Raw genomic sequence first — 25,757 nt, 5'->3', positions numbered from 1 at the left:
TTAAGCCTGGTTACTGTTGAAAGGGGGGTTGGGTGGATCTGGCAGAAACAGGGCATGTTGCTGTCACAAAAGCTGAACACGTTAGCGGGATGAATTGTTGTTATGAAGAAAGCCTTGGGGAGGCTGTCACTGGAGGCAAGCTTAGGGTCCTTAGGGTAAGGGAATATTCCCGTTACACCGGAAGAGCAGCCTCTGATGGGTGGGATGCAAGAGGCAGGTTATATTGAGGCATGACTTTGGGAAGCAAGCATCTTGGCACAGCCTTTGAACCATCTTTCCTCCCCAAATAACACCTGCCAGGGGAGCGGGGGTCTCTGGCAGGGTGCAAGTCTCCAGCAAGCAGCACTATGTGGGGTGGCACGGCCAGGCAGGGCACCTGGGAGGGTAGGCAGCAAAGCAGACAAAGACTGGTGTTCAAGTGAGCTTTACAGGTTTATTAATTTTTGGTTCTGATCACCTACAAAAGATAAAAGCCGTCTCTTAGCTCCAGATTGCAACAAGACAGCTGCGGCACTGCCTTCCCAGGGCGCTTCCCCGCTCCTGGAGACAGACGGCTCTGGCTGGCTGTGCTGCAGCTGCGCACCGAGAGCTTCTGCTCCGACACCTCAGCCACGGGGTCTGGGCAACAAGGCCCGCGAGTGAGCCACCTTTCCCCACCACGGTGTGCGGGTGGGAGACCCAGCCTTTCGCCCTGCCACGGGCACCCAGGGCCCAGGCACCCAGAGTGGAGGGTGACTGTCAGTTGCTGCACCCCACGGAACAGCGTCTTGGTGCGCAGTGGGGTGCCTGGGTGGGATGCTTTCTGGAGCCTCTCCAGCTTGCACAGGGAAGGGAACAGCCAGGAAGCTCCCACACATCTGCAATGCCACCAGTGGGGACTTGAGGACAAGGGTGAGATGGCGGTGTTGTCTGCCAGCAAACAGAGAGCCATCAGCTCCCTCCTGCACGCTGCCCAAGGAAGAGCAACACGGGGTGCTGTCAGCAGGGTGGCAAGTTTCGGATCCCTGGGTGCGGTGCTCTGTGAGTGACTGACCATGCAGGTCCTTTTCTCTTCCTCCTTCTGGCTTCTTTGCTGAACAGGGTGTAACTGTCCCGGCCATCTATTCCTGCAGCCCCAAAAAATCACTCAGTGCTCTTTAAGGAGATGAATTTCTCTAGGACTTGCCCTTCAGCCAGTACTTGCATGGTCACAGTCCTGCGGGGGAGCTTACCAGGGTCCGTTCACAGATATAAAACCATTGCAGACAGCAGGAGGGATTTTGCATGTGTACATCTTACACCAGAAATCAAATTCTATAAAGCTTTTAACAGAAACAGAAGAAAAGATCAGCCTGCATCAGACTTTTTAGCTCAGGACTGGGCAGGGATGGCACTCCAGCTCATCCAGGCTCTCTCTGGGATGGGCTCAGCAAGCTCTCTGGGCGCAGGGAGCAAGGCAATCCAGCTCCAGGGAACCGGATTTCTGGATCAAAAAAGTGTGAGATGTAATGGGCCTGATGCCAGAAATTTTGGGCTGGCTCGCAAGGCTTTCCTCAGGTACAGCCAGACAACCCATCCCTGCATCCTGTTCAGATGGGATTTACTTTGCAGTGCTCGGGGAGAAGGGCTGAGCACTTGAAAAGGGAGATAAATTTATAGCCAGACTGGTGGCTTCAGGCAGTGGTGAGGAGCAAAGTGAGAGCAGAGGAATTTGCAGGCAGCCACAAGCCTGTTTGCTGAAATATTATAGCAAGAAGAAGGAAATAAAAAATGTAATAATAATAATAATAATAATAATAATAATAATAATAATGAGCTGGCACCTCAAACTGTCAATACAGGAGCGCTTTGCTGAGCATCCCTGACAACACACATCACTGAGCACCCCATGGCTGGAAACCACCACTTTGCTTGTCCCGAGATAGGCTGAAACTGCAAACTTCAGCTACACAAACACCCCGAAGCGACGATCAAGCTTCCAAAGAACAGCCCGGGCTTGACGCCTGCTAAACTCATCACCCGCTGCAGAGCCCAGCTGGTCTCTGTAACGCTGCCCCACCTCCTGATTGCTCGTGGAAGGAAAGCTTCGGTCAGAGCTGGGGCTGGAAGCGTCTCTAAACCTCCCAGACTCTGTGGGTGTTTGAACCTCACTTTGCAGGACTGGGACTCTAAGTCCCAGTATCCCAGTATCCCAGGCACGATGGCTCCTGGCCATGCGTGCTGCAGCAAGCAGCAGCTCCCAGGGCTTCCTCCCGGCAGCGGAGTGTGATTTAATTATGGAGGCAGAACCAGTGGGGACAGAGCTGCTGGGAGGGCGGGTGGCATGTGGCATGGCATGCTGGTGGGGGTCCCGAGCCCCCACACTTTGCTCCTGCATGCCCCCCCGCTTGCGGCTTTTGGTCTTACTCACTCCCTTCTGCCACGCATGGAAGGCCTCCAGCTGCCGAGCGGCCGGGAGCGCGGCTGCTCTCTCTGTAGCTCTTGGCACGGGTGCCCATCGCACAGGAGCCGGGGGGGCTGGTTTTGGGGGGCCCCTCTGGGTGCGGGGCCGCCGGGGCAGGGAGCAGCGTGGCCACGGAGCGGCCGTGCTGCTCTGGGAGCTGCCGGAGAGGGACCCCGGTGCCCACGCCTCGTGCTTATTTTTTCGGGTAAAGAAAGAGCTCAGAAGCTAAACTCAAAGAATGGGAGCAGGCACTTTGTTTCCAAAAAAGTGGTAAAAATGTATTTGCTCCTTCTTAACGCAACTCCAGCTCCTTCTCCGGTGACAGAATTGCTGTGGGACGCCCCTAGCCGGGGGATCTCCCTGGGCGTCCCAGGCAGAGGGACCCCCTCACGGAGGGGACCTGTCCCCCGGGATGCCATCGGGCTGGCTCTCCCGCACGGTGACGGAACAAGCCCGGTGCGCCCCCCTCGCCGTTCAGCACCCCGCACCGCACCCCAACAGCCCCTGCGCTCCCCGCGCCCCCCGGGCTATGTTCGGCTCCCGACCTCCCCCTTGCCCCCCGTGCTGTCCCCGGGGCTCCAGCACCTCCCGCTGCCTACGGACAGCCCCCCCGCGCCCAGACCCCCGCATCTCCCCAGTTGTCCTTCCGAAAGTCCCTTTGCCCAGACCCACAGGGGTCCTCGCGGCCGGGGAAGGGACAGTGGTCCCGGTTCCTTCCGACGCCGCGCGGGGGGGTCCCGGCACCGGGCTGGCTGCGGGGCGGGGGCGGACCCGGGTCCCCGCAGGGTGACACGCTCCGTGGGCTCCGCGCTGGTTCCGTGCCGGGCCCGGGCAGGCGGGGGGGGGCCGGGGCGCCGGCGGGGCTCGGTGCGGCGGGGCCGGGCGTCCTGGAGTGCGACGAAGCCGGTGCTGTCACCGCTGCGCCGCGGTGCGCCGGGTGCGGGGGGAAGCAGGGGGCTCCGGGCGGAGCAGAGTCTGCCCCCAGCCCGGGTCATAGGGCTCCCTGCTCCACGGAGACCGGCTCCTGGCGCTGCCGCCTCCGCTGCCTCTCCCACTTGGCCCGCCAGCACACGTAGGCGGCCACCAGCAGGCCCACCCCGAAAATCAAGGTGGCCACCGAGACCACCTTAGCGATGTCCATCTGCGGGCCATTGATGGTGAAGGTGATGCACGTCGCTGCTACGCCGATGACCACGGAGACGATGCCGAAGGGGAAGATGCAGCGGTACCAGGACTTCTCGGTCCCGCCCGTGGCCAGGGCCAGCTTGTTGAGCGTGGCGGTGGAGTCGGTGGCCGCGGCCAGCGGCAGCCCGGGCTTCCCTCCCTGCAGGCAAGTGAGCGAGTTGGACTTGCAGCCCATCATGTTGGCGAGGGACCCCCGGCCCGGCCGGCGCCGGACGCAGCGCTGGGGGGGGGCCGTGCCCACGGGCCACCGGTGCCGGGATGGGGCCGGCGCCTACATGGCTGGGGCCGGGGGCTCGGGCTGCCACGGGCCGGGGGCGCGGCGGCCGCTGCTCTCGCCGCAGGCTCCGACTCCCGGCTCTTTTGCTGCCGGAGCCAGCGGGGAGCGCGGGGCCCGGCGCGGGGATTGGCGGCGGCGGGTGAGCTCATGCCGGTGGGAGGGCGGCCCGGCCCCGCCGCCGTTAACTCCTTCGGGCCCCGAGCGGCACCGCCCGGCGCCCGTTCGCGCTTCGCATCTGCCCGGGCCGGCCGAGGGCGGGCAGCGCTGGGCAGGGCAGCTGGCCCGGCCGCCCCCCGCAGCCCCCCCAGGGTCACGCTGCTGCCGGCAGCCCCCGGGCAGCCCAGCCCAGCGGGGACGGGTAGGGGGGCTCCAGCCGCCCCGCCGCCCCCTCCCCGGGCAGTGCCAGCGGCCTCGCCTCCTTCCGAGCTGCTCTCCCTGTGTCACCCTCCGGCAGCTCTGTCCCCTGCCCCAGGGCTTGGGTGGCCCGCACGGGGAGCCCGCGGCTGGCGCTGGGCTGGAGGAGGCTCGAGGCCGAGACCCCCCGGCGTGGGGGGACGCTGCCAGGACGTAGGGTGACCAGCCAGGGGACCTGGGAGGAAAGGGGCTGGAGCTGAGGCAGGGGAGGATTCGGGAGCCGGTGTGGTCGCTGCCCAGCCCGGGGGGCACGGCGCTAACGGCCCGGGGCTGGGGGGAGCCGGCGCGCTGCGGGCCGGGCTGCGGGGCCGCCTGGGGCCGCTCGGGCACCGGGTACCGCGCTCGTCGCTCCCACCCCCCCGTGCCCAAACCGTGACTACCGAGATGAACCGAACAGCAACACCAGGCACCGGCAGGTAACGCGGCTCCGCAGCTGCTCCGGTGCGGGATCACGCAGTTGCAGCAGCAGCCGCAGCAGGTGCGATGCCGCTGCCCGGGGCTCCTGGGCAGGGAGGAGGAGGAGGGGATGGAAGTACAAACAGCCTGGACAGCGCTGAGCACAAAAGCCTCCTGCCCAGCTCTGATTACCAGGAGAGACTTATTTTGTTGTGGGCAAAACCTTTTTGTACCACCTTTCCCATGAGCGGATCAGGCAGACAGGGAGACCGGAGCTGACACAAACAGTTCCCATCTCCACTCGCTTCTCCCGTGCTGGTTGTTTTGGGTTTTTTAATTGGTTTTCCTGAAGGAAAGAGGAAAGGAATGAGCTATCGCAGCAAACGTAAGAGACCTGGAGCCTTTCCCAGGTCAGAGCTTCCCCCAAGCTGATGGGGCCCAGCAGGGTTTCTGCATCAACTGAGAAGAAGCCAAAAATAAGGGAGAAAATCCACATCACAGCAGAAGCAGAGCTGTGCAGTGGCAGAGCGGCCCTGCGGGAAGGTGAAAAGAAGCAGCAGAGCTGATGGGACTAACTCAGGAAAGGGGAGGTTTGGGCGTTAGTACAGACACGGAACATTATCAGCCTTTTTTTGTGGGCACTGCTCTTGCCTACATACCCCTGGGGAATTCACCCTACTCCAGGGCAGGGGGAGAATAAAGCTGGTTTGAATCAGCCTTTGCACCTCTCCAGACTTGATCTGGAAAGCTGCATGAGACCTGTCAGCATGAGAAGGGAGGTGGCTGGTCTGCAAGAGCCCTGGGACTTCTCCTTGCCCCTAGTTTCTTAGCTAACATCTATAAATAACAAAAGCGGAGGTCTATCAAGTGTCAGATAAATTCCCAGATTTTAGTGAGGCTTTGAGCTCCCATGGTATTGCCCAAGGCAGCCAGCTGCAGGACACCAGCGACCTGAGCACAGAGGTTCTGGCTTTGCAAATCAATAGCACTGGGAAAATGGCTACTGGTAAGTTAGACGTGCACACGGTGCTCCGCAAACTGACTTTTGTTATTTATTCTCCCAATTGCTCATTAGAACGGAGGAGAAGCAGCACAACCCCATGAGTCAACGCCCTTTGAGCAACAAGGACCAAACCCTGCCTTCTTAAGGCTGGTACTTCCCATTACAAGCTCCATCTTCAGTGTTGTGAAGCTTCGTCAGACTTGAAACTGTTCAGGCTTAAATCTTCTGTGCTGAATATCTACCCGAAGTTGAACCTTTGAAGGAAATTTCAGCTAAAGTAGTGCAGCTGTTGCTGAGAGCAGGGTCTGGACGAAAATATGCCAGTGACATACCTGGCAGCTGGCCACTTTCCAAAGTGCTTCTCAAGAAACTGGTGATGTGATGACGCCCCTGAATACAGCTCTAGCCCCCCGAGAGGATGCTGCTACCCACTCAGCCTGCCCTAGCTGGTCCTACCCTGCAACAGTATCCCCACAGCTCCAGCCTCCACTCACCGGGTTGGGAAGGACTCATGGCCTCCATCAAAGCGTGACAGCATTAGTTGGCTGACACCTGTATGAGGGTTTTTTTAAGTGGTGCTGAAGAGCAGCGAATAGCCTTGAAAAAGCAGGAGGTGACAAAACCGAGCTCCAACTGGTTAGAAAAACACGATGCTTTAGCATGCCTGAAGTTCTGATACGTGATGAATTTGAATATTTGACTCGGCAACACTGCTGTGATCCTGCTGTAGCAACCCTGTGCATCTTCTGCATTGCTGCAAACCACTGCACCTGCTAACGTGTTAGCAGCTGCTTAAAATTACGCAGGAGTAAAACTGTATACATTCACATACATATGTATGTGTACATCCATGTATCAAGTCCTCCATATATACACTGAGACGTAGCTCACCAGATAGTGTTTCCAAGGAAGCAGCAGGCAGCACTGCCGGCACGTCCAGCGGAGGACCCTCTAAATAAAACCCCAGAGATGGTTTAAAATAAACCTGTTCTTTAAGTACTGAAAGAGCAGACAGCAGAGGTGCACACCACTAAGCCACCCTGGCTTTGCCACTGCTTTGAAAGGAAAAGCAAAAAGCCTTAGCAGGACCGGGACAGCCCTGCACAGGGATGGGGTCACCTCCAGGAAGCTTCTCACAGCCACATGTAGAAAGCAGCTGGACAACATTGCCCTTCTCCCCTCAAAGAGGCTGGATTCAGGCAAACCTATCTCCCATTTTGCGGTGAGTACCTGTAAAGGTCATAAATATGCTAAAGGAGAGAGTAAGAGGCTTCAGGTTGGGCTGCATGGTATGAGCCCATTTTTTTGGGCACTGAATCTTCCCCCTTCAGTGGGGCTGACAGGCCCCTCCGCCTGGGCGCCCAGCTCCTTCTCCACGCTCCTTCTTCTGCGACTAACGTGAGGGTGTAATTTTCACAGCAGAAATAGAGACCTGCGTGTGTCCTCCTCCCTCTTCCCACAGGAGGAGAGAAAAGCGCAGCTGGGACTGGATGAGTCACGTCTCAGGAGCCGAGATGGATGGCACCCCGCTACACCCCCACCCCCCAAGGGCTCTGCTGCCCTGTCCGGGTGATGGATGGGGCGGCAGCAGCTCTCCCTGCAGCTGGGATGCTGCCCGGGATGCTGGCTGGAGCAGGGCTGCATCCCCACCGAGGGGGGAGAGGCCTTGCAGCCTGGCTCTCAGGGCTACAGCAAAGAGCTGCAGGAAGGAAAGAAAAACCTGGAAAGTGAAACTTGTGTTTAAGAGGAACAGAAAAAGAGCACGGAAGGTTAATTGCTTTGGTAGGCGATGGAAACAGTGTTTGGAGCAAGAAACCCACATTCCTAGGAGGGAAACAGTAGAAGTGAAAAAGGATGAGGAACCCTCTAAACCCTAAACTCTAATCCCTCTAAAACAGATTTATTACTCCATTTTTGAAGTAAGAAAGCCCAGGATCTAATATGATGCTGACCACCGCCAGGGAAGCCTGGGAGGAGCAAGCTGTGGGAGGTGATCCACATGCCCCGGCACTCAGAGCCCAGTGCTGGGGCAGGAGGAAAAAGTTCTATGGTGGGGATCCATAATCGTGTGGGTAACCAGAGACGCTTGACTTTTCAAAGTAGATGTCAGAGCACCAAAATAATTTGTAGATGACACGGAAATGATAAAGTAAAGAATGCAGGGCCAGGATGCAGAGACACCCACACGCCGCTTGCTCTGCTCACGGCTTCACCACACACAGCCCGTCACCTCCGCACACACCAGCTGCCCAGCACGGCCGACACCTCCACCCTGGAGCTATTCCACTGTGTAGAAGAAAGGGTTTGTAGATGACGGAATTATGCCTTATTTTTTCCAGAAACTAGAAGGTAATAGGGCTGGAAACAAGGACAGAAAACAACATATCTTTGGGCAAACAACACCTGGGCAAAGATAATCAAAGATCGTATCTTTTACACAGTTCACATCCCTGCACTAGTCAAAGATGTAAGTTACTCACACGTGCCCACCTCGTTTCTCGTTTTTGGGAGATGCAGCTCAATATCCCGGGGTTCAAGCTGTAGAAATCCAGCAAGTGGCAGCCCTAGAGCCTGTGAGAAGTGTGCTCTGAAGTGACCCTCACTCATTTAAACACTAAATACCAACAGACTACATGCATTGACTTATCACACAGAAGAACTGTAAAACACACAAAAAGCAACCCCCCAGTAGTTTGTAAGAACTAAGACATTCCCACAAATTGTTTTTTCTTCCTGTGGCTTTGTGAGGAAATTAATAGTTCTGCTTTTATTTGGCTGGTACGGTGCAGTTCATGCAAGAGCCACACGTTAGATGAAGACTAGGGCAAGAAATACCAAATATTTATTGCACAACTATCCCTCATAATAAACAAACTTTGACTGCAATGAAGAGTTGCAGTGAAACGAGTGGGTGAATTCAGCACCAACAGCCACATGGCCCGTTGCCACAGGTGGTCCAAACCGGGGACTGCGGCTCTCCCGAGCTCTTGGCCACAACTTGAACAGGTTTAACATAGCGTTAAATACAGCCTTGGGCCAGACCCATCCTGCAGGCTGGCAGGAGTTGCCTAAATACAGAGGGGCAGATCTTAAGTGCTAAAAGGCTGCAGGCTCAGAGGAAAGGAGGAATGAGGTGGGAGAGGGAACGGCGACATCTGGGTTTACCAGAGGCGACGGCCATGCCGGGGGGTGCAGCCCCTTCCCAGCACTGGCAGGGCATGGTGCCTGCTCCAAGCCGGAGCTGCGCCATGCTGCAGCGCCTGCACAGTGCGCAGCGCTGGTCGTCACACCGGGGCTGCATCTGGCTGTGGAAACAACCCCGCAAAAACAGCGTTAGGTTTTGAGTAGCTCCATTAATTTTAAGATAAAGAGCAGGGAAGAAACTCCTCACGCAGCAGGAAAGCTTCAGTCAGGAAGCACAGGTGGCCTCTCAGAGTCCGTTTTAAGTTGCTGCGTGCCATGTAAAACTGGAAAATAGGCAGCAAAATATATCAGGAGGCACAATCTTGAGTGTGCTAGTGACCTAAGATGTATTTTCCAGGTCTATGATTCAGTAAAAGGACAAAAAAGAAAGTAAAATAAAGCAGCAACAGCCATCAGGAAGTGTGAGTCTGAAAATAGCAGCCAAGTGTCACCTTGATCCACTCCAACAAAGACTTCTGCAACGGTGACAAGTTGCTAGGTGACATCGCCCTGCTATTTTGGGTCCGTGGCATTACGCTGCATGGTGAGCCCCACTGGAGCATCTCCCAGCACCGACCCCTCAGCACAGGGGAGGAAACCACTGCCAACCTGCCAGAGGAACTTCCAACATGGGGACAGCTTTTGAAATTAGAGATTCATGTGTCTTACAAGAAGGATGATTTCCTGTGGATTCAAATATAGATAGCAGCAGATGGAAAGGAATTATTACATCACCCACCCGGCGGTAGCTACATTCCTGCCCAGCACTGCGCAACGCTGGTGCAGGCTGAGCACGCACAGACCTCCCTTCGCACCTCCTGCTGCTCCTCTCGTCACCCGTCAGCTGACTGTCCCACGTTAGACCACAGCAGATACTCAACACAAACAATACCGAGATGCAGGTATGATGCAGAAACAGGAAAGAACTGTTAATTAGAAGAAAAGCTGATCCACAGCAACTTCGTTGATGCCCTCTGCCCCCAGAGAAGATGCTCCGGATACTCATGCATGGCCAGGCGCTGCCTGGAAAGCTGGACAAGGCACTTAGTCTCACTCATAGGGCATCCACACTAGTTTTAAGGCTCACAGATAAAAAATAAGTCTAGTACGCTAGAATAAGCTATTTCACCGTCATTAATGTTTTTAAAAAAAAAAACCCACAACACAAAATCATGCCACATGCATTGTCATCAGCAACACTCTGAATTACTCTCTATAAATGGAGACTGTGGCACTCACTGCTAGGAGGCAGACGTAGCCATATACAATTCAAATCGTTAATAGTTGGTTCATTCAAACAACTCCATTAAATCTGGTGGGTTTGCTTTTGCAAGGACAGCACAGTCACTGCCAAGAGCTTTGTCACCCTCAAGAAGACTCCAGAACAGTGCAGCGGTGGGTCCTGACAAAACACCATTTAATACCAGACAAAACCAGGTAGTTAGGATTGATAATGGTTGTGCAAGGATTTAGAAAATTTGGCAAATGACATTAAAGTGAGCCTTCCAGGCTCACAGAAACACATGGTTATGTTTAAGTCTGTTTATATGCCCAAACTTGTTAAAATATAAAAAAACCCCTACACCTGATTCATCCCTGCATCCAGTACCTTGAATTCTGTCCCATTATGCAGCCAGCACACAATTGTAATTAGAGCACTGTAGACTATTGATGGTTTCATTAATTTTTTTTAAAGGTAGTTTTCTGTATTTGTGGGCTTTTTTTTTTTTTTTTTTTTTTTAAACTCTATCGTTCTTGTGCTCTCTCCTTCTGTGCATCGTGTATCTGGTTGGTACTGAATAATCAGTTCCTCCTGGAGGCAGTGAGAACTGCAGATGCCTTTCAGCTCACACGATGGCACAGAGCTGCCCAACAATTTCAAAAGCAAGATTTACTGCAAACACATCCTATGAGAGATTTCACCTCAAAAAAAAGTGTTTTATATTCTGAAATTTAGAACCTGAAGCAGAAAAAAGACCCAAAAGGGTGAGATCCTCAGATAATGCACTTCTCCAAATTCCAAAGCTGTGCCAGCTGCATCAACAGATGCGGTGCGATAGTTTTAATAAGAGGAAAGAGGATGATGAGGTGCTAGAGGTGCACTGCAACATCGCTTACAATGCAACTTAATTTGCAGTGCGTAAAGCAACCCCACGTCAAAGTCTTACTGACGTGAACATGCGCGTTACATCTCCCTTATTTTCTTCTTGAACTGAAGATAAAAATGAGACTAATGAATTGCTTCCCACTATATCATGCAAGGGCTGAAAAATAGCTCACCGGCAGGCCCTAACACAACTGTGAGTTTGTGGTCCCAGAAACCAGGAGGGAAGATTTCAGACAGGCTTCTCCCCAGGGTCAGTCTCCTCCACTGACTCAGAGGTTGCTTCTGTTTGCCTTTTCCTATCCGAACTCCAGATCCACTTATTATCTTTCTTGTTCTGTCTAAAAATAAGTCAAACATCTCCGTTTGTGTGCCTAAATAGCCCACTGCTGTAATTTCTCGCCTTCTGAAATTACAGGTCAAAACTCACTTTTAATTTTTTTTTTCCCCTCCCATTACCAGATCTTTATATGCTGGCATACGTGGCACACTGCTTCCTGCTCTCTTCTTTCTAACTAGGCTCAGATTAATTTACAAGTGATAGCTTTTTCTTGATTACAATGTTAAAGCCTTTCTTTCTTCACAAATTAAAACCAAGATGATAGATCTTCTTTCTGGATGGTGGCTTTGATGTTACAAAAATAGCATTTGATCTGCATGGAGGATAATAGAAATTTTAATACCTATTTAATGAATTGTTTTCATGTCAGACTGAGTCATGATTAGGGTTTTTGTTTTGTGAGGTTGTTTTTAATGGAAGTGAAGGAGGACTAGGAAGCTTCCAGTGAAACTACATGTTAACTGTGCTAGTCCCAGTGTACATGCTTAAAAAAACAAACCAACAAAACCAAACCAAGATGTTTTGCTCCAGAGGGCAAAAGCAGGCTAATGAGCAAGTGAAATAATATCACTCGACGGTTTACAGATACCAAATGAAGAGCCCCTGATGGCAGATCCACCATCTGCTACAGCCTCTTAGTGACCCCACCTGGCGAGAGAACTTGGGACCAGAAACATGCATCTGCCTGCAAAAAATCCCTGTTGGCCCCTTGTCCTGGCTTTCACAAGGCTATTAAAGCATTTCCAACTCACTGCTTACAGTGTACTGACAGTTACACACAGCAGCATGGCCTGGGGGAGTGCTACACATCCTGCATTACCCTCAGCATGGCTTGCACTCACATGTAACCCAACAGCACTTTCAGATTTATCAGAAGCAGCCAAAATTTCTCAGCAAAGCTTCAGCTGGAAATCCCAACATCACACGGAATTCTGTGACTCAGGGAGAGACTGCATTTGAGTAGGGGAAAATAAAGGATGTGTGTGGAAGACATATAGGTCCCCCCAGTACTTCTACTACAAATACAAGCTTTCTGGATCAGTGTTTTACAGCACCATTGCTTTTCCCAGAAACCCTAGACTGGCATGACAGTGCACTCTGCCCAACAGGTTGCTGATTCAGGTATTAATAAAAACACAACGTAGTCAAGTCTGAAGCATTAAGTAACCTGTTCTCTGGAGCTCACAGAAAGCTCATTTGGAGACTTAACACCAACAGCAAATTTGTTATCTGCAGAGTGAACTGGGAGTTTTCCCCCCAGTTCAACACTTACCATCTTAAACTGCTCGTTGATGCAATTCCCTTGTCCCTCATGTAGCTAATTTGGGTTTGTCTCTCCAAACTGTAACCTGTGCTCCCAGCCCAGGCAGCTGGGGAGTTCTTCATGCCCTTGCCCCATGGGTGGGACCCTGCAGCTTGTGCTGTGTATGCATCATTTCAGCAAGTCACAGGCTGTCACGCTCTATCCCTGCTCACACACTGCTAGACCCCTCAGAAAGGTCGCAAGAGGCAGGGCATTCCTCCACACCAGCCTTGGCAAGACTCAGATTATTTCTGTTTTAGATGAAGAGTATCCCTAAAGCCACACTGTTTAGTCTCTACATGCTGTATCTCCCAAGGAGGGAGCCGTACCAAGTGCTTGGTGGCATGTCTGGTAACATCTGCAGGATAAACCCCTGGAAGGTTTCAATGTGATGAACATCCAGAACTAACCAAGATGACTAGTGCACGCGAAATGCTGCAAGAGGGTCTACTGGTTGCCATGTGCACTAACAGCAGCACTGCCTCTGGCCTTCCACTGGTCACACGTATTTGCAAAAACACAGCAAGCAGAGAAGTTGCAGAGGGGAAGGAAAGGAAGAAGCCAGTGGAAAAGACAAACTGTAGCAGTTGGAAATGCTTAAAGTTACAGATTCTGGAAAGAAAAGAAAAAGCCCTCTCTCCTCCCAGGAACCCAGCTTCACATCCTTCAGTAGTGAAAAATCAAAACCTTTTTAAGACTCTACCACAGGGGAAAAAGAAGGAACAAGGGCTGCTAATCCTCCCTGACCCTCACTGTGCTTTGCCTCAGCTTGTGTTTGCACAACACTACTATCATCTATCGCTTTCCAAAAATAGTGTTCGTTTCCTGTATTTTTGTAATACTATTCCCTGGCATCACAAATACTACCTTTTGTCTTTCTTTTCTCCTCTTCTCAATTTAACGTACCAGTATAGTTTCTTTCTATAACAACGGCACATTTTATAATGAAAAAGACCACCTAACCACTGAGTTAAGTTGCTATTGAATCTTTATCTCTTCAAATAAGTCTTGTGCTATAGCAAAGTGAGTCACTCGAATGATTTAAAGACTTACACATTTATGAAAGTTATAAAACGTCTCTCACATGGTGTAGGAAGAGTAATAAAACCACACTGCACCCAGAGGCACAAAACAACCCAGCTACTTGTCAGTCATCATGCAGGGAGCTGTGCTCCCCTTCTGCACCCCTCCTACAGCGTCAGCTTGCCTTTTGAGCTCATAACAACCCCTGCAAATCCATTTTGGGAGGTTCAGTCTCTTTTGAACAGTCCTTTCACACCTATACAGTCCTTGCTGTGGCAGTGAAGTTACTGCCAATTTACACTGGACTGCTCTGCACAAAGAAGCAGATGCTCCATGACTCATGCAGTGCTTACAGACACAAGTTATGGATAACAACACTATAATTAACAATACCAAATGTCATCTCCAAAATTCAAACATGCAGATGTTTATGCCCATGACATATGACTGTGTTAATTTAGGAGGCAGTGTCTGCTCCTAGGAGCAGCCTTTAATTAACACCTTGCAAGCCTCCAGTACTGTTGACCACAGCGTGGTTTCCCCCTCTCCACAAACCATACAGATGTAGACCATGCAGGACTCCTACACACTGCAGTGGCGAAGAAGGTAGCAAACTCCTGCCCTGATTGCAGACTCTATGGGGAATAAAGTAACATCTACAAAGAACTGAATGCAATGTGATTTTAAAAAAAAAAAAAGTAAGATATGCTGATTTTCATCTATCACGTGAATGACTTAGTGAATTTGAGTGTCAGAAAAGGCCAAACATTCAGAAAAGACACACAACTAACTCCAGCCTTGAAAAAAACAGAAAGGGGGCGTGCGGGTGATGAGCAATGTCAGCACTGCTAAAAGCTAAATCCCCCCGAGCAAACAGTCCTAGTCCAGCTAAGAGATGCAGTGTGATACAAACTGTAGTAAGCAGCAGTACACATTGGTCCTTGCCTAGAAGGGCTTCGAAGTGCTCACAGGCAGAAGTATTCTACTAAAGCTTCAATTGTCACATAGAGATGGCCAGGGGATTTGGGGATCACATGCAAAACCCTAAGATGCAGGAGGAACTGCAGCTGGAATTTTCCCATGGTGACAAGGTCAGAATTGCCACAGAATCTGTGTTTCCTATCGCCAGGCAAGACATTGCGTTAGTCCCTCTGGAAGACTGCGCCTCCAGCAGCTACTGGCGCAGGTTCAGCAGCACGGCAAAGGGCTGAGTGCCACCTGCTGGGCTGCTTCACCCGCTCCCTCCTGCTGCGGCTGGATTCCCCGACATCTCTCAAATGCAGATAGCCCAACCCTCCTTAGACTCTTGTCTCAGGCACGATCGCCAGGTAAGATGACATAGCAGCAACATTTCAGTTACAGGCTAGGTTTAAGTCCTTACAAAAGGAGCCTGGCGGGTCATGAAGCTGCCTGAAGGGGCCCTGCCTTGAGCAGCCAGTGATGTGACTGACAGGCTGATGGGAAGGGACTGCTGCAGCTGCACAGCAACCCAAGCACCAGCCCAGATCAGAGCAGGTACCCGCAAACCAGAGCTGTTCTGTAAAAGGCACTACTGCACGTGGCCTGGGCAGCTGTGGATAAAGACATCGAAAACACCGTTAGTCAGTGAATATTAGTGACCACTATAACGCTGGTTACATGCCAATTGGTGAACAGAGTAATAGGGAAGCAGCAGCTCAGGTTCTCTGTATTTTCAGGTGCTGGAAGGCTGTGCCCCACCATACTGCGGCTATCTGATCAGTATAAATCATGTTTTATTGCCTGCTACACTGTCTGCATATAGAAGCCTAGCGTCTCAGTGCAACAGCCAAGAATCTAGAGCTAGCCAGAGAGACTGACCTTGGAAGAAAATCCAAAACCAGTGTCTGTGAGGCCCTGAAGGGGCTTCACAAAACCTCAGAGTTAGCAGGTCATAAAAGTGATAGAAAAGAAAAAAAAAATCCAAACCACTGAAATTTAGTTGGACAAACAGGCAGAGTAAAAAAGTTAATAGAAAAAATTTATTGCTTAAAACTGTCTCTGGCCATGTTAACGTCAGTAGGAGGTTCCCACCAGATCAGTCTGCCAGCTCATCTCTCACCAGCACAGGGAATCGCCTGCCTCCCTCACAGAGCTGTGTGTATATCGCCCGATACAGCTGAGCTGCAGAGGTCTCCGGGTAGAGCCTGGACTCCAGGACAGGCAGGAGTTCTGCCATCATGACCTGAGCAGGAGCAAAGAAGACACGTCACCAGAGCCAGCATGCGCTTTCAGAATTACATGAAATGAAGCAGCTGCATAAAAAGTGAAATCTAACCAGAGCAGTATGACTAACAACATGCTAATTGATAGACAGATACTTTCTTTTGTCATATTTAACAAAGGCAGAGTTGTTCATCCTCTGCTCATCAAGTACACCAGCAGCCACCCAGTGCAGTGAGATAAACAGCAGTGCTTTGCCTCTGCTGCAAAGATGGCCCAGTGCTGGGATGACATCAGTTGCAAGAAGCTGATGTTGATTCAAGATCTCTGCAACCACACAGCGAGGTGCTTACTCACCCAATGATAAATTGAAAGGTAAGTTCAACCCTCATGACTGTTCTTGTCACCTCCCAGCTGGGCCATATTAATCCAAGAGAGACAATAAGTGGCCAACTCCAGCCCAAACGGAACAAAGCTGCATGCCCCCCCAGCAGCACAGGCTACAGAGGATGCTAAAGCTGTCCAACACTCCCCAACCTGGCCTCTGGTCTATTAAGCCTAGCTTGTGATCTCAGTCCACGCTGTGAAACAACCCACTGGCCTGCTGCAACATCATGAACAGCTCAAAGCTCTGGGACTATGACTGTGACTGATAAACTCTGCACAGGTCATCTTCCAGTCAAAGGACAGAAGTTAGCCTTTAGTGCCTCACTCTTGAATTAATGCTCAGAAGGAGATTTTGCCTGGGATTTTTTTTTTTAGCTGGCACCAGCTAATGGAAGCCTGAGCAGTTTGCACATTAAAAACCCACAGAGCCTACTGTGCACACTGCCTTCCCAGAAGAAGACCGGATAACAAACTGCATGTGCTAGTCACCTCCCTCAAAGCATTTTTCAGTGGTGGAAATAAAGGAAGACCCAAACAGAACAGAGTATCTGCAGGGGGTTTCCTTTCCTGTTCTCTACAAGTCTCTGCACAGAGACACAGAAACAGGACACAGCCACTATATCTCTAGTAAGAGTCAAGAGCTGCAGACATGAAAGCTACCTAAGGGGAAAGCTGACACATGAAGGAGCACTACATTGCTCTGCTTCCTAAGAGAGACACCATTCTCTTTTTCATCTGCCTGGTCTGCTCCCAATGCATAAGAATAGAGGAAACAGGCCTTCACCAGCAGACAGGCTAAGAGCTACCAGGACTTTCTATGATTCTTGGCATTCCTCCATGGAAAGGCAATGGACAGGCCTGGCCCACAAATACATACATCCTTTTCTCAGGGTATTTATTTGGTACCAAGCCCATTCACTTCACCTGACCCTAGAATCTCATCCTGCACACACTGCACAGAGCTGCTTCAGGGACTCAGAGCTCACCCAGTACAAAGCACCTATTTAGATACAAGCGCAGAGGAAATGGAGTCAGTTGACAAAGCATCAGGCTTCAGTTACTACTGCATTTTGCGGAGATAAAAATAAAAAACATCATAACCCATAATTCAGGATTATAGTGCTAAAGTCCCATTTGAAGACAGGCTGCAATCTATCTTTAGCCACAGGGAGGAGTGTGGCCAGTTATGAATAACTCCTCTGTGGTTTACAGAAAAAATTACTTCTCCAAAGCCTCTATCATTCAGGTCAATGGCAAAGGTTACGTCAAAGGAGTAGACATGACTTCACACACCTTCTCTGCCCTTTGCTGCTGTTCATTGAGGAGAGCAAACTATCCCTGTGCAGCAGGCACTCTGCTCAGACTGGTGGAGAGACTGACCTCCTACTGTGTTCTTACAGGCAGTCTCTCAGAACGGTAAACATTAAGATTAGCAGCACAGTGGTTTGAGATTTAAAAGGAAAGCAAAAGAAAGCAGAGGAGTTCACTAGGCAGTGGTCATGTAGCAGAGAATAAGAGCGCAGGTGCCCTAATGGGACTGTAAAGACCTGCCAAAAAAGGGTCTTCAGGCACTACCAACAACATCCTCCGCTGCCAAACTCTGAAAGAGTAGCTAAGAAAAAAAAAACAAAACCAGGAAAGAGTCCTTTAAATGCCTGACTGTACTCTAGCCTTAACAGAAAAACATACATCTATTCATCTACAAAGCAAGCAAGGCACTGATGGGACTTGAACACGAGACACAAACATAGAAACATCACTGGGAAAGCTTGCTGCACTGCTTCCCCCCCACCAAGACCACATATACCAGCTGTTGTCCCACAGTTGCCCTTTTCCTTCCCTACTCCAGAAGCACTAACACTTTTTAAGACTCACCTTTTGTAAGGCAATTTCTTGGTGCAGCATTGAGACTTTTAGCTTCAAGGCAAACAGGTCCCTCAGCTCCTGGAAACTGGAGTAGCAAAGGAGAGGCACAGCCAGCATGCCTGCACTGTCACACATCTGCCCCCTGGGAGGAATACAGGCTGGGGAGCAGCTTCCAGCATCCCCAGTGCAGTCTGGGCACAGGCTCATCTGGGACTCCACAGCTGCCAGAGTTGAAGAATTGGCAGGAGACAAAAATACACAAGTTAAATCTGTACTTGCAGAATTTGTGATCTACTTGCTGTTCCTAAAAGTGAATGACTAATGACATTGTATTAGTCAGGGTAAGCTCCTCACACATGGCACAATCAGGACATCTTGAGCTACAGCATGCAGTCTTCCCTATCTCTCAACAGCTCCCTCACTAGCCCTCCTGAACAGCAGCAGTTAAAGTCCCAAGCCTCTCCTGAACACAGATGGTGACAAACAGATACCGTGGCTTTGTTTGCCACCAGAAAATTTTTACTTGTTATATCACCATTAAAAACAACCAGGAGAAAAATTACATTGATCCACACTTTCTGCACACAGATGGCAAACTACTGTTCAAGCACAGCTGGCCACATTCATACCTGACTACAAAACCAGGGACTGGCTCACCTGTTCGCAGAAGCTGCAGCTTATGCAGACACTGGGAAACTGTGGTTTGCAAACTCTCCAAGGTTAGAAGGCTTTCATACTCTCTTTGCAGAGTGGGATGGTCTAGAAGACAAGCAGAGGAAAACCAGCAGGCATGAGCATACTGAAACCTTCCTCCTGAATACCAGTTTCTAGAGTGGCCTCGGGTTCACAAGCCCTCATTTTAGGCAGAGAATGTTCCTGTCCCTCACGTCCAGCACACACCAACACCACATGGAAACAGAGCCCACTGAAATCATCCTTATTCCACCTTCTGTCCCCTCCATCCCCCTTTTTTCCTCCTTACCTGCAGACTCAGCTTCCACATGCTGACTCAGAAGGGCGGGGATGTCCTGGAGGACCTTTAACTCCTCCTCTATTTCTGCAGGACTGAAGGCAGGCATCGGGGAACAAAACTCAAACAGCAGCAGCTTAAGGAAGGTTTCACACCACCAGCTCTGTGCACTACCCTGAGCCCCGGGCCAGGCTAGCTGGAAGCGGGGGCTGCAGAAGAGGGCAAGCAGCCCGTGAAGTGGCATTGCAGGGGAAAGGCAAGGACAGCACAGCTGTGTATGGCATGTTTGCCTTGTGGCCTTGTTTGTCTGGATCAACAATTTTATGACTGCTCAAGAGCTGCACTATGGCAAAAATACCAATTCCTAGAGACCCAGCTTGAACCCCTGTTATTGGAGGCATAACTCTCGCCAGATGGGAGCACGCTGCAGAGCGGCTGCACCCAGTGCCTGCTGTACCGTACCACGTGCTTGTGGAAGGGCATGGCAAGCTAAGAAAGGATACAGTTGTCTGGATCCCCTCTATAAAACGGTTCCTTGCAGCTGCTGCTTCTACACTTGTTTGGCAGAGATGACATCTCTTCCATGCCCTGAAAATTCAAAAGGGACAGGAGCTGGAGAAGTTATGCTCCATTGTACGCAGGCTCACACTGAGCTGCAACGTGTGACACTCCAATATGCCAGTGCTTCAAATACAAGCATCTTCCTCTCCCCTCTCTTTCACAGGTTATTTGCTAGCTGTTCCCCCATTTTTGAAGCTGGTATTAGACCAATAAGGACACCTGGAGAAAGCATGAGACACTGCAAAACACCTGTTATTTTTCTCAACTTGTTTTGACAGGAAGGATTTACAGCCATCAGAAAACGGACGACACATTTCTATAAGCAGGATGCAAACTTGCAGCACATCATAGTTTTGTTGCATCACCCTACCTACGTTTTTATCCCACAGGGAACAACAAATTTTCCCTTCCTTTCTTGAGGGGTAAGCTATGTGCATTTCTGTACATTTACTCTGTTAGTAAATATGTACAGAAAGAAGAGCAGACAGGACAAATTCTCACCCTAGTTTTTACCACAGTGATTCCTTCATATGCCAAACTTCTTCAAGACTCTCCTTTGTATAAAAATTAAAAAAAAAAAAGTATTAAAGTGGCATGTTTGGCAAGAATCATGACAGCAGCATGCCAGTATCAGGGTCGCAAAAATATAGAGGTTTAAGGACGGACAACATCATGAGTAAGCTGACCAGGCCCTTGTCCAGCTCTTAAAAGGAAGTGTTACACAAATGATACCACTACCAGAGCAGTGCATTTCACTTACAGAATTCAACATCCCCACCGATGCAGAACCCATAATATCCTTTATTTAAAGGACTGCTTTAAAGAGCCAGAGCATCTCAGCCAGTCTCCCAAAACCTGCCGCAATAAGTGAGAGCTATCAGGAAGAAGTTTAAAATAGCTACACAGTGCATGACTGTCTAACCCAAGTGTGCTTGTGCCTTCTCTCCATCCAAACGGATCTTTTAAATCATGATAGAAACTGCAGTTTTCAGAAACACATTATGCAAAGAAATAGCAAGGTTAATGGAATAGAAAAGAACAGAAGTTATCAGGCAAGATACATTCTCTCTATAAGGGGTCTTTACAGCAAAGGTTATTTTCAATCTGTCACCGAGTTGGAAGTAACAGTGAAGAGTGTAAAATTACATCAGAGTGATTAGAATACCGAAAGGCTCAATTTACAAGTGAAAATTAAGGGAATCATGTCTTTACAACTTGCTGAAGGGCAAGTACAAATTGGCGTCTGACAAATGACAGTTCCCAAGAGGAGGAGGAATTCTTGAGGGTAGCACAAGGAGCTATAGCTAGATTTAAGATAGGGTTTAAGCAAAATATCTGTAAAAAACACATAATGAGAGATCTGCTGAATTATGGCAAGATTTCTCAAAGGAAATGGGGGGAAACCCTTCCAGAGGGCTGGGGAATGGACTAAAGCACCAAGTTCACCAGAAACTCATCCACCCGCACCATCAGTGCACTAACATTGTAATTGGCTCTATTTAAGAGTTCATCAGCAGGAATCAGCTTCAAACTAACACAGCCATGGTGCTTCCAAGCTAGAGAGGTGCCCCAGCAGGAGCAGTTCAGGTCAGCAACTGGTTGGGAAACTTTCATTGCACAGGATATACAGGCACACACCCCACAGGGTCTCCTGCCTTCAACAAGTATACAGTATCAGCAGAGACTTCTGCAGCACTGCTAAACCCACAACTACAGCACTCCAGTACTTTCACAACTCAGGATTAACAGGGATTGGCACTCTGAAAACAAAAGTAACATCAGTGATTAGAGTAACATGAAAACATACTCAGAAACAGCTTCGCAGAGACACACTGTATCAGACCACTCCTGCTCTGAGTTCAGGCCCCACACACGGTGGGGTCAGTGCCTCTCCCCTGTGACCCATACAGCAGTCAGGTCTCCCCTGTCTGACCCCCCTCTCACAGCTCTTAAGTAAAGGGAAGTTCTGGACTGGACTAATCAGGCTGGGCTTACCTGGAATTCCTGGAATAGGCTTTCCTGTAGGGAAGAGGTAGCTTCAGCTGGTATCTGCAAAACAAGAGAAGCATCAATCCTGACTGACTGAGAGCAGCAGAGCTATGTCTTCAAACACAGAAAATGGCATTTTGTCTAAATTTGGAATTAATTTAGCTCTAATAGAAGATGTCAGCAACCCTGGAGATTGAATCCACCACTGCCTTCAGCCTGTCCTCAAGGAAGGAGGATCAGTCATTTCCACAAGCGTCACTGAGCTGACTTGGGAGAGCTCCTGTACCTCACCACCAGCCATCAGAGTTCATCCAAGGTGAGAAGCTGGGAACAAAGCCCTGACAAGGCAGAGTACAAACATGGAAACAACACGTTCAGGGAAGCTGATCAATACAGACACGAGCATAAGCAGATCACCCCAACTCTATTGCCATACCTGAGCATGACAATGCAACTTTGCTTAGCACCTTATGACACTCAAAGAAATGGGAAAGAGACATTTCAGTTTCCACTGGGAATATGTATCTTAACCCTGAAGCAGAATAATCCCTAACTTGTTATTGCAAAAATATGTGGGTTGGCAGTTATAGTCAGTCACATGGAGACTATGAACGCAAGACCACAGTTGGTATTTTAAGTAAATAAGCATTTGAATCCAGATTCCTGTTCCTCCAGCAACTGTCACTCAGCATTCTGTGTCCATTCCAACACCACGATACAGTGATAATTTCCTCCCTGCACAGACACAAGAGTTGGGTTGTGGCAGCTGAGAACTATTTCTCAACATTTTCCAGGGACAGGCAGGCAAGCATCAGATATGAACATCACTGTGTCTTTAAGCAAAGAATACACAGAAAAGAATATAGAAATTATTTAAACAGGGCAGATTAGTCTGAATGCAAAGCCAATCTTCTAAGTATTGTTTTACCACTTTTCCACACAGAATCTCAGTAACATCCACTTAATAAATCTTCTTACAGCAAACACTTGAAACAACTGCATTCTAGTTAATAGTGATCTGTGTAGTTACATGGGCAGCATCTTACAAATTGAAGGGAACAGTATTAAACCCAGATGCCATCTCTCCAAACAGCATTGAGGGGGGGAGTATATAATATGCACTGCATATTATCATTGTGTAAAAAAAAATAAAATAAAATTCAGTAAGCTATAATAGGAAGTGCACTCAAAGGAAAACTAAGGCTCAAAAAGCTCTACAGAAACAGCTTTCCAAAACAGTCATGGGGCCTATGAAATATCAGAAGTCTTAATTAAAAGCCTTTCAGTCCCACCCATCCAAGAGTAAGCCCTTAAAATAAAAACACTTTTTCAATCACAATAGAGGCTCTAAAACTGTAAAGGAACCTTCTTCTTGAGAAGAATCTGAGCAGCAGTGAAACCAAGCTAGGTCCTACAGAGCAGTAGGAGAGACCAGACTTTACAGGTCCACTAGTCAGCGTCAAGCGGAATAAGACAGAGGTGCCCATCTCTCAGTACTTACCCTTTTTCTTGCAGGGTGACTGTCCGAGGTGAGGTGCTCCTTCCCAACGCACTTTCAGCTGTAGGGTCCTCCTTTTTGCTGGGCTTTTGCAGGAAACCACAACTTTTCTTCCCTGCATCAAATAACCACTGGCCAACAGCTAGAGAGTTCTTTCCCCCAGCCGAATCCCCTACAGCAAAGCTTTGCTGCTCATTCTGGACAGATCTGGACAAGCCAGGTGTCTTTTGGCGTTCAGCTGGAGCACAGACCTCTCTGTCACCGGCACTGACTACTGTCCTATGACTCCTTCCTTGTTTGCAATGCACCCTTTTTGAGGAGCTGCTCCCAGTTGTCCTGGGACCTTGAGAAACACATTTGGCTGGGGCCTTCCTTTGCAGTTTTTTCACATCTAGGTCAGTCCTATAAGGAGCTCTTAGCTGGTATAGAGAGGGTTTCTTCAAAGAGGCAGGCTTTTTGCTTACAGCTCTCACCTTTGTGCTCTCAGAAACATCCTCAACAGGTACAGGCACTTGCTGCTTTTCATCATTTTTGGAAGCAGGTCCCTCACCTACAGATTTCTCTCCTGTAGCTCCCTGGACCTCTAATGGAGTTTTCAAGATGCTTTTCCTGACTTTCAGTGCCTTCTCTAAGGCCTTGTTTAGCAGTTCCAGCTCCTCCAGCTCCTTGGGTGAAGGCCTGTTCTCTGCAAGAGGAGAAGACTTATTAGAAGGTCCAAACCTGGATCTTCCCCATGTATCTCTAAACTAACTTGCTTTTCCAGGTGCCACAGAAGGAAAGCTGAACCCACTGAATGGTGCAGTGGGTATTTTGGCCATACTCCCACAAAACTAGAGGATGCAGGCAGGCTTGCAAAAAGCCTTGAAAGCCCAGGGTGGATGTGAGTCACAAGAGGAGCCAGTTCTCCCGAGTCAACCACTCCTTGGTCAACAAGTGACAGTCACCACACCTCAGTCAGGCCTGCAGACACTTCGTCACTGGCTTTGGTTACCATGGCACAAACCCAAGCTAACGCCAAGGAGGAAAGTGGGAGGAAAAAAGTAGAGGGGGGCTTCAAGTCGCTGCAGAGCACGGGAAGGGCTTCTGCCCCCGGAGCCGGCTCACCCCCGGCAGGCCCAGGGCCCGTGTGATGAGGAGCCAGCAGGCCGGGCGGGGAGCGCTCACCGTGTCCGCCGCTGGAGCCGGTACCTGGCTGCGACCGCTCCTCTTCCTCGCTGCCCCTACGGGGGGAGAAACAGGGCGCCGAGGGCCAGCATTGCCGCCCGCCGCCGGGCTCGGCCTCCCCCGCCGCCTCCGGGGCGGCTGCGGGGACACAAGGCCCGCCAGCCGCTCCCCTGCCCAGGGCCTCCCTACGCAGCCCGCAGGCAGGGGCCGGGCCCACACTCACCAGTGCCGCAGGAGGTCCCGGCTCCGCGCCGCCCGCCGCTCCAGCTCCCGCCGCCGCTCCGCGCCTTCGCCCAGCGCCGCCACCAGCGCCGCCGCCAACCTGCAAGGCCCAGCACCGTCAGCGACCCGCCGAGGCTTGCAGTAGGCCCAGCCCCCGCCGCCGCCCGCGCTCACCGCCGGCCGCGGCCCGCAGGCAGCATGGGCCGCCGCCGCCCGGCCTGGCCGGGTCCTGCTCGTTGCAGCGGGCCGCTCTGCGCGCCACCGCCCGCGCCGGCTCCTTATCGCCCTGCCAGGACCTGCGGGGCGGCGCGCGGCTCTGCGCTCGGCCGCGAGGCTGCTGAGGAGAAAGGGCGGGAGCGGCCCCGCGGCTGGGGGACTCCGGCAGCCCGCTCCGCCCGCAGCCCTGGGCTCTGGGGGCCGTAGCACCGGGCTTTGGGGTATTTTGTGCCCGCCCTGGGGCGGGCGGCCGAATGCCGGAGGCGCCTAGCCCTGGAGAAACCGGTTTTTTCCTCAGGTGGGTTCAGCGCTTCCCTCTCCCCCCCCTCTGAGGGGCGCCGGCCAGCCCCCGGGAGGGCTGGAGCACCGTCTGCAGAGCAGGCCCGCCCCGGCAGGCTCCTGTACCCGCCCTCTCCTCGGAGTCGGAGCCTAACTGAAGTTTTGTTTCTGTCAGTCTTTCTCCTCAGAGTCGGAGCCTAAGTGAGGTTTTGTTTCTGTCAGTCTTCGCTGCGGCTGGCCGCTGAGGTAGAGCCACGGACGGGGTCCTGGTGGGGCTCCCCAGGCGTGCTGGGCCGGTGCAGGGAGGACCAACAGCCAGCACCCCAGCAGAGACACCGCACTGCTAGTGACTTCTGCTGCCCCGGCTTGCCATCAGCAAAGAGGCAAATTTGTGGTTTTTTTAATAAAGAGAGGAAGCTGCCTAGTTTATAATGCAATCTCTGTGAATAGCTGAATGCTGCTGGGATCCTGTCAGGAATACAGCTGTTGTTGCCGAGGGGCACACTGTGCAGTGCAGTTCTCCAAAAGTGCCCCATATCTGGCACTTTGGTACCTGTTCCAGGCAGCTGAGGTGCAGGAATCCAGTCCACCCCCCCTTGCACAGTGGAATAAAAAAATAAAAAAAACTTAGTGCAAAAGAAGTGGCTCTTTGCCTTTGAGGGCTGAATTTTCAGGCTATGTTCGTGATTTCTCTGCAACCACATGACTACAGACTCTTCTAAAGAGGAAAAGGTGAGAATTCCAGGTGACTCATGCAGACAGGACTTTAAAATC

At 51.0% G+C, this 25,757-nt stretch overlaps 1 protein-coding gene across 3 annotated transcripts; it reads right to left on the bottom strand.

Moving 5' to 3' along the window:
* Positions 1-413: 413 nt before the first annotated feature.
* TEDC2 (tubulin epsilon and delta complex 2) lies at positions 414-24,703 on the bottom strand. Of its 3 annotated transcripts, none has more exons than XM_037384686.1 (10): positions 24,663-24,703; positions 24,490-24,588; positions 24,267-24,322; positions 23,106-23,787; positions 21,611-21,664; positions 19,558-19,642; positions 19,067-19,175; positions 18,742-18,843; positions 18,094-18,305; positions 414-3,746 (listed from the first exon to the last, which is right to left on the bottom strand). In XM_037384686.1, the coding sequence occupies exons 1-10, from the start codon at positions 24,686-24,688 to the stop codon at positions 3,414-3,416; spliced, it is 1,758 nt and encodes a 585-aa protein (XP_037240583.1). In that variant the 5' UTR covers positions 24,689-24,703; the 3' UTR covers positions 414-3,413. The 3 variants fall into 3 exon arrangements, with proteins under 3 accessions (XP_037240583.1, XP_037240585.1, XP_037240584.1); XM_037384688.1 differs by lacking the exon at positions 414-3,746 and adding an exon at positions 5,054-8,268; XM_037384687.1 differs by lacking the exon at positions 414-3,746 and adding an exon at positions 14,340-15,853.
* Between the last annotated feature and the right edge of the window lie 1,054 nt (positions 24,704-25,757).

Source organism: Falco rusticolus, chromosome 4, assembly GCF_015220075.1.
Source record: "Falco rusticolus isolate bFalRus1 chromosome 4, bFalRus1.pri, whole genome shotgun sequence".
Classification (NCBI taxonomy): domain Eukaryota; kingdom Metazoa; phylum Chordata; class Aves; order Falconiformes; family Falconidae; genus Falco; species Falco rusticolus.
Note: the sequence above shows the minus strand (reverse complement) of the source record. Positions and strands in the feature narration are given on the sequence as shown.